The following is an 8,752-nucleotide window of genomic DNA, read 5'->3' on the forward strand; positions in this document are numbered from 1 at the left end:
GTAGTGGACAGTCTTGCCTTGTTCCTGATCTTAGAGGGAAAAATTTTAGTTTTTCACTATTATAATGTTGGCTGAGAGTTTGTCGTATATGGCCTTTATCATGTTAAGGTACTCTCCTTCTATACCAATTTTGTTAAGTGTTTTGGTCATAAATGGATGCTGTATGTTGTCGAAGGCATTTTCTGCATCTTTTGATATGATCATATGATTTCTTATTTTTTAATTTATGTGCTGTATCACATTAGTCGATTTGCATATGTTGAACCTTCCCTGTGTCCCTGGGATGAAGCCCACATGATCAAGATGTATAATCTTTTTAATATGTTGCTGTATTCGGTTCGCTAGTATCTTATTTAGGATTTCTGTATCTGTGTTCATGAGAGATATTGGTCTGTAGTTTTCTTTTTTTGTGTTATCTTTACCAGTTTTTGATATCAGGGTAATATTGGCCTCATAAAATGAGTTAAAGTATTGCCTCCTCTTTGCTTTTTTGGAAGAGTTGGAGGAGAATAGGTATTAAATCTTTGAATGTTTGGTAGAATTCACTGGTGAAACCATCTGGTCCGGTCTTTTACTTTTTGGTAGGTTTTTGATGATTGTTTCAATTGCCATACTGCTGATCTATTTAGATTTTCTAGTTCTTGATTCAATCTAGGAAGGTTGTATCTTTCAAAGTACTTGTCCATTTCTTCTAGGTTATTAGATTTGGTGTTGCATACTTTTTCATAGTATTCCTGTATGATCCTTTGTATTTCTACAGTGACTGTCATAATTTCACCTCTTTCATCCCTGATTTTATTTGTGTCCTTTTTCTTTTTTCTTTAGTGAGTCTAGCAAATCTCTTGTAATTGCTTAAGCTTATAATGCCCTGTTCTTAGTAAGGGTTGCACCTTTCTGCTTCTATCTGCGTGTTAGTCACTTTACTCCTAATTATGGATTTTTTTTGTCATTTCATTTTAGGTGAACTGACCTCTTTCAGTATTTCCTGTAGTGCAAGCCTCGTAGTGGAGAATTCCCTCAATTTTTATACGTCCTGGAAATGTCTTTATTTCTCCTTCATATCTAATGGAGAGCTTTGCTGAATATATTATTCTTGGCTGAATATATTATTCTTATTCTTTTCATTTAATAGTTTGAATATTTGATTCCACTCCTTTCTTGCTTCTAAGATTTGTGCTGAGAAGTCTGATGATAATCTACTGGGTTTTTCTTTCTAGGTTACTGTGTCTTTTCCCTGACTGCCCTGAGAATTCTTTCTTTTTCTTTGATTTTTGATAATTTTAATATAATGTGTCTTGGTGAAGGCCTTTTGGGTTGAGATAATTGGGTGTTCCATTGACTTCTTGAATTCCAGGCTCCAGCTCATTCCTTAGATTTGGGAAATTCTTGTCAACTATTTGTTTGAAAATGCTTTTTGAATCCTGCTCCTTTTCTTCCCCTTCGAGAATGCCCATTATTCATGTGTTTCCTTTTCTGATGATATCAGCTAGTTCTTGTATTTCTCTTTAATTATTTTTCATTCTTCAGTTTCTCTCTTCTTCCTTCTGATTTATTTCTAGATTTCTGTCTTCAATATCACTGATCCTTTCCTCCATTTGGTTGGCTCTATTTCCTAAGCTTGCTATTTCATTTGTCTTCTCTTTTAGTGTGTTTTTCATCTCCAAATGTTCTGTTTGGTGCTTTTTAAGGGTTTCAAACTCCTTGCTAAAAAACTCATTCTGCTGATCTAGTTTTTTCCGTTCTTGGAATTGTTGATATGAATTGTTTTGCATCTCATTGAGTTCTTTCAGAAATACCATTCTGAATTCTCTGTCATTTAAGTCACATATTTCTATGCCTTTAAGCTTATTTTCTGGAGATTTTTCTCTTTCTTCCTGAGCTGCCTTGTCTGTTCATGGTGTTTAATGGACTATTTATTTCTCCGCCTGAGGATTAATGGAAGTGTATTCTGTTGTTTGTCCAGAAAGATTTATTATATAAAGGTCTCTCTTTAGACTGCTGCAAAGTAGACACTTTTCTTTTGGTTTCTCATAGGGAGCATCTAAGCCTCTTGGATCTCTGCTTTATATAAAGCCTAAATGTCTTTTTAATTTTCTTGTAGATATTTAATCACACTTGCTACTGTCAGTTTCAGTCCCTGTCAGTGTTAGCAACACTTTCAGTAGTATTTGCTCAGATTCCCCTGGGGCCCCGTGGTGATTTGTCTCAGAGAGTGTGGGGCGAGGGGCCTTCTAGGTTGGGAGTAAGGGGCTGCGGGTCAGTCTCGGTTTTGTTGCTGGGGCTGGTAAAAATTAACTGTTGTTTCTCTGTGGTCTTGTCCTGCTTCTCTACTTTCTGCCCTGATGACTGAGCCCTGCTGCCAGCTGCTAGAAGTTCCAGCACTTCCAGGCAGGCTAATCATGGAAGTCACCGCGACCCTCTCCCTCCTCCTGCAGGGAGCTCCAGAGGCTGGGAGAGGTAGCTTCAGTCTCGGCAGCTTCTGCTCATATTCCTCTGGGGCTCCGCAGTGTTCGGTCTTGGAGGATATGGAGGGAGGGTCCCTCTGGGTTGGGCGTTGGGGGCTGCACCTCAGCCTTGGTTTTGCAACCAGGGCCAGTACAAATCAACTGTTGTTTCTCTGCGGTCCCGTCCTGCTTCTTTGCTTTTTGCTCTGATGACTGTGCCCTGCTGCCGTCTGCTAGAAGTTCTGGCTCTTCCAGGCAGGCTGATCACGGAAGTTGCCGCACCTTCACCCCTCTCCCTCCTCCTGCAAAGAGCTCCGGTGGCTGTGAGAGGGAGCCTCTTTATTTCTCTGATTCCACCGCCCGATATCCAGAGTCTGACCTATGGTAGCTCTTATGCGCAGATCCTACAATCAGACAAGCTGGTGTTTTTTATTGAGTTTTACGTGTTCAGCTTATTATTGTTTCAAGGGGAGATATCTGAGGATGTCTCTCACTCCACCAAAGAGTCTGGATTCTTTCTTTATATAAAGTCTTAATAATGCCTTTTTTTTTCTTTTAGATATTCAATCACACTCACTACTCTCAGTCCCTGTCAGTGTTAATGATAGTTTCGGTAGTGTTTGCTCAGATTCCCCTGGGGCTCCATAGTGTTTGGTCTTAGAGGGTATGGGGTGATGGGCACTCTGGGTTGGGGGACAGGGGTTGCAACTCAGCCTTGCGTTTTGCTCCCGCCGCTGGTAAAAATCAACTATTGCTTATCTGCTGTCCCCACCTCTGTACTGTCCCCACCTCTGTACTGTCCCCACTTTTCTGCTTTCTGTCCTGATCCCTGGGCACTGCCATGTATTGCTCACAGCTCTCTCAGGCAGGGCTGTTCAGGGAATCCGCCGCACCTTCTCCCCTCCCCTTCCTCCTGCAGGGAGCTCGGGCTATGAGAGGCAGCATCTTCGTTTCTCCCAGTCTACTGCCCAACTCCCATGGTTCTGACCTGTGGTAGTTCTTTTGTGCTTGTGTGCACGTTCTTCGTGTGCAGGTTGGGTGTTTTTTTGTTGAGTTTTAGATGTTAAGCTTATTGTTGTTTCAAGGGGGGAGATCTGGGCACATCTCTCACTCCACCACGTTAATGAAAGCCCCTGCCCTTCCCAAAGCCAAAGCCAATGCAAAGGCTTTGAAGGCAAAGAAAGCATTGCTAAAAGGCATCCAAATCCACACACAAAAATAAGAAGATAGGCACATCACCCATCTTCCGACAGCCCAAGACACTGCAACTCCGAAGGCAACCCAAATATTGGAAGAGCGCCCCCGCTCCCCTGGAGGAACAAGTTTGACCACTATGCTATCATCAAGTTCCCCCTGATTATTGAGTCAGCCATGAAGAAGATAGAAGACAACACTACATTTTGTGTTCATTGTGGATGTCAAGGCCAATAAGCACCAGATAAAACAGGCTGTGAAGAAGCTCTGACATTGATATGGCCAAAGTCAACACTGTGATCAGGCCTAATAGAGAGAAGGCATATATTCGGCTGGCTCTCGACTAAATGATGCTTTGGATCTTGCCAACAAAATTGGGATCATTTAAACTGAGTTCAGCTGGCTTACTCTAAATATAAAAATTTTTTGCTGTAAAAAATAAAGTAATTGTTGAAAAAAATAAAATAATTGTTGATAGATATGTAGTTATTGCCATTTTATTATTCATATTTTTTATTTTTTTTCTTAACAAAGTCCTTTTAGCATCTTGTAAGACTGGTTTGGTAGTTATGAACATCTTTAGCTTTTTCTTGTCTGGGAATCTCCCTACCTGTCCTTTGATTCTAAAGTATAGCTCTGCTGGATAGAGTACCTTGATCATAGGTACTTGCTTTTTAGCACTTTGAATATTTCATGCCAATCCCTTCTGGCCTGCAAAGTTTCTGTTGAGAAATCAGCTGACAGTCTTATGAGAGCTCCCTTGTAGGTAACTAACAGCTTTTCTCTTGCTACTTTTAAGACTCTCTCTTTGTCTTTAACCTTTGGCATTTTAATTAAGATGTTTCTTGGTGTGGCCTCTTTAGGTTCATCTTGTTTAGGAGTCTGCACTTCCTGGGCTTGTTCATCTATTTCCTCTGCCAGGTTAGGGAAGTTTTCCGTCATTATTTCCCCAAATAGGTTTTCAATTCCTCTCTCTCTTCTTCTGGTACCCCTGTTGTGTGCATGTTGGTACACTTGATGTTGTCCCAGAGTCCCCTTAAACTATCCTAATTTTTTAAGGATTCTTTTTTTTTCTTGTTGCTGTTCTGTTTGGGTGTTTTCTGCTACCTTACCTTCTAAATTGCTGATTGGATTCTCTGTTTCATCTAATCTACTGTTGATTCCCTCTAAGATATTCTTCATTTTGGTTATTGTATTCTTCATTTCTGACTGGTTCTTTTTTATGTTTCCTACTCCAGTTTTGTGTTTTCTGTCTCTTTGTTGAAGTTCTCACTGAGTTCATCTACTTTTCCCCTAAGTTCATTGAGCATCCTTATAACCAATGTTTTGAACTCTGCATCTGGTACATTGCTTGTCTCCATTGTTTTTTTTTTTCTGGAGCTTTGTTCTCATTTGGGACATGTTTCTTTGTCTCTTCATTTTTGCTGCCTCCCTACATTTGTTTCTATGTATTACATATGGCTGCTATTATGTCTCCCGGTGTTAGTAGAGTGGCCTTATGTAGTAGATATTCTGTGTGGCCTGGTGGAGCAGTCTCCCTGATCACCTGAGCCGGGTGCTCCAGGTATGTCCCTTGTATGAGTTGTATGTGCTCCCCTATTATATTTGAGCCTTGGTTACTGTTGACACATCAGTGGGAGAGATTGACTCTTAGGTTAATTGGTTGTGAGGACTGGCTGTGATTACAGTGGAGGATCTGTTGTGTAGGGGCTGGCCCTACAGAGCAGATTTGCTTTAGCGGGGATCTGGTGCTTGTGCAGTCTGCCCTTTGGGTATGTCATTTGTGGAGGTGATTGGGTGGTGCTGTGGTATGGTCTGAAGCTGGCCACCGCCTGTGTTGATTCTAGGGCCTCTTGGGAGGGGCTCTGGTGTAAACTAAGGTCAGCCACTCCTTGTGACCAGCCCAGGGCTACTTGGTATGAGGTGCATATTGATCTGTAGATGATTGCCACTTCTGCTGGTCTTGGAGGTGCCTAGGAGAGGATGAGCTGTGAGATTGAGGCTGGCTGCCACTAATGCTAAGCTTAAGGCTGCTTAGCAAGAGATACTTGGCATACCAAAGCCAGCTACTGCTTGTTTGGGGTTTGTGAACCTTTGAGAGATTTTAGAAAGTTTGCTTAGTAAGCCAGGCCAGGGCATTTTTTTGGAAGAGCTACTGGAAGTGGGTGAACAGGTCCTCGGGGGGACAGGATCTCGTGGAATCACCAGGGCAAGGCAAACAGTGTTAGGTAGGTTGGTGGAGACTCAGATGGGGCCTGCCTTTCCATGCTTGTGCAGGGTAGATGCTGGCAGAGCTCAGCAAAACAAGAATGGCTTTTGCCAGCACTTCTGTCTGGGAGAAAGTCTTCATCATGGGACTTTTCTTTGCCTCACCTGTGTGTTGTAGTGCCTATTTCTTGGCTCCCGTTTTTTCCTTCTCTTTGCTTTACTTCCTTGTTTGAGTGGAATATGTCCTCAAAATAGCTTTCTATGATAGGCGAGAGGTAAAATTTTTGAGATTTTTGGTATCTTAAAATGTCTTTAATCAACCCTAGAGTAATTTTTCTATTTGTTGCCCTGTTTCCTTTTAGCTCCAGAAGCTTTTGGGTTATTTTGCTTATCCTTGGTTCCCTGAAAATTTAAGGGTGTTTTGGTTTGTTTGTTTGTTTGTTTAGGTTTCCTTTTCTTCACTGGGCTAGCTCTACATTGAACTCTTTCAATGGATATTTATGTCCCTTAGGTCTTGGAAATGTCTCGTATTATTTCTTTGATAATTTCTTCTCCATTTGTGTTTTTCTCCTTTTCTGTAACTTAATTATATGTTGATATAAAAGAACATTGCAGGGATTGGTTATGATGTGGTGCCATGAATTGAAGAATATGATTAGCTTAACCCTCTGTTGTACTTTAGGCATGAGAAAGAGGGATGGATGCTGAGAGGGATCAGAATAGGCAGAGAGGGCCTTTCAAATTGGAAAACAGCTTGAACAAAGGCAAACAGGTGAGAATTCTAGGATAGAGCATTGTGGGCAAGTGAGAGTTACTGATGAATGGTTTTTGAGCTAGTGAGTATTTACAATAGTTACGCAGGTAATGGTGAGCAAAAGGATTTGATGAAATAAACTAGAAGTTGGGGGAATAACTCCAAAGTGGTTTTGATAAGTCGAGTCCAAGATTGACAAATAGAATGAAAAGAAAGATATAGATATGGACAAATTAACAATATAGTGACTGACTAGAAATTGATGATAAATTGGTGAGAATTAACTTGACTATAACTTTTCACTTTCTTAACCCTTGAGGTGTTTAGCTGCTCATCATATTCATTACTCATGCTCCATTGACATGGAGCCCATTTTCTTTAGTATGAGTAAAAACAAGTAGGCAATGATGAGGGCTTTCTTTAGTCTCATTCACTACCTAGCATTAATGGCAGGACTAAGTATGAGTATGATCATTTTTCTATAATCTTACATAAGTGCTTGTAATACTTATTTGCCTCTATTTTATCTGCGTTGCTCTCTGTTATAGAATGCAAAGTAGCATTTTGTATGAATTACTGTATATCTTTTGACAGGTACTTGGACAAGCTTATCACATATTCATCACCCTACTATAGACAGGGAAATGGAAAAGGTTATATACATGTATTGTTTCTTCTAATTTGGTACCTCGTTTTTTAGAACACAAATAGACATAAAATTTTAATCTCTTTTATTTACTGAATTAAAATAACTTATTTTTTTCAGAAGTATTCAGTATGCTTTTTAGTGATAATATTTTCTTCTTACAGATTTCTTTTTTTCTCATAATAACCCACATTGAATTTATCATCTTTGATCTTTTATTGTTCTGCCCCTTAAACATTATTTTTTTAGGTGATTGGTTGAGGGGTTAATGTCTGCCCCTTTCTTTTTATATGGGTTCTGGTTTTTAATATGGAACAGATTTTTCTTTCTCTGAAGATGAGGAGGTGGAAAATTATTTTTTAAAAATTGTAAACTAGGAAGCTTTTTGTAGCACAGTCATTTCTAGATACGTTTGCCTGTAGCTTGCATCTGCATGATATTTCTGTGATTGAGACTGCCCTCTTATGGTGACATGAAAATAATTCAGGAAGTGCTACCCCAGGCCAAAGCCTGACCTCACTCACTGGTAGTTATAGTCAGTGTTAATATAGTGCTTGCTTTCTGCAGCTTTAGGAGTTGAAAGATGCCGCTCCCCCAAGCAAGAATAACCTATTAGGAAATTTTCTTTGTGTTAGGTGGAACGCCCTCCTTCTCCATTCTCCATGACCCCACAAGCTTCCCTTCCCCCAGTGCCACCACGACTTGACCTTCTGCAACAACGAGTATCTATTCCTTCAAGTGCTTCTGGTCTTGGAACTGCTTCTAAGGTAAAGCATTATTCATTTCTATGGTTTTCCGATTCTTTATTATGGATTAGTAGGTTTTAATTGACTTGCTTCCATCATGCTTCCACAGGCTGCTTCTGGCTCCCTTCATAAGGACAAACCATTACCAATACCTCCCACACTTCGGGATCTTCCACCACCACCCCCTCCAGACCGGCCTTATTCTGTTGCAGCAGAAACCCGGCCTCAGAGACGCCCTTTGCCTTGTACACCAGGCGACTGTCCATCCAGGGACAAACTGCCCCCTGTCCCCTCTAGCCGCGTTGGGGAATTATGGCTGCCTCGGCCAATCCCCAAAGTACCAGTAGTTGCCCCAAACCCTAGTGACCCCTGGAAAGGGAGAGAATTAACCAACCGGCACTCACTTCCATTTTCATTACCCTCACAAATGGAACCCAGAATAGATGTGCCTAGGCCCGGAAGCACATTGAATCTGGATACCTCCATGGTGAGTCCTGATTTTGAAATTATTTAGCCTATTAAATATATTTGTAGATGGCATTTATAAGGGTCAAAGTTTTGTGATAGGTTCTGCATAGGATTCAGAGATAATATAATCCTTACTCTCAAGAAGTATACATTTTAATAGAGCAGATAAGACATGTTAGTAAATAATGTGTGTGTGTGTGCGCGTGTGCATGCGTGTGCGTGCACATATGCACCATGAGTAGTATAAATAAAAAGCACTTAAGTTTTAGAGAAAGGAGGGATTATTTCCAGA

General features: G+C 40.7%; 1 protein-coding gene across 1 annotated transcript in view; it reads left to right on the forward strand.

The window, feature by feature from the left end:
• Positions 1 to 8,752, forward strand: part of CBL (Cbl proto-oncogene) — a 94,674-nt gene that overhangs the window by 65,774 nt on the left and 20,148 nt on the right. The window contains 2 exon segments of the mRNA XM_006912610.3: positions 7,882 to 8,013; positions 8,102 to 8,479. Coding sequence (XP_006912672.1) covers positions 7,882 to 8,013; positions 8,102 to 8,479 — 510 coding nt within the window.

Source organism: Pteropus alecto, unplaced genomic scaffold, assembly GCF_000325575.1.
Source record: "Pteropus alecto unplaced genomic scaffold, ASM32557v1 scaffold215, whole genome shotgun sequence".
Taxonomy (NCBI): domain Eukaryota; kingdom Metazoa; phylum Chordata; class Mammalia; order Chiroptera; family Pteropodidae; genus Pteropus; species Pteropus alecto.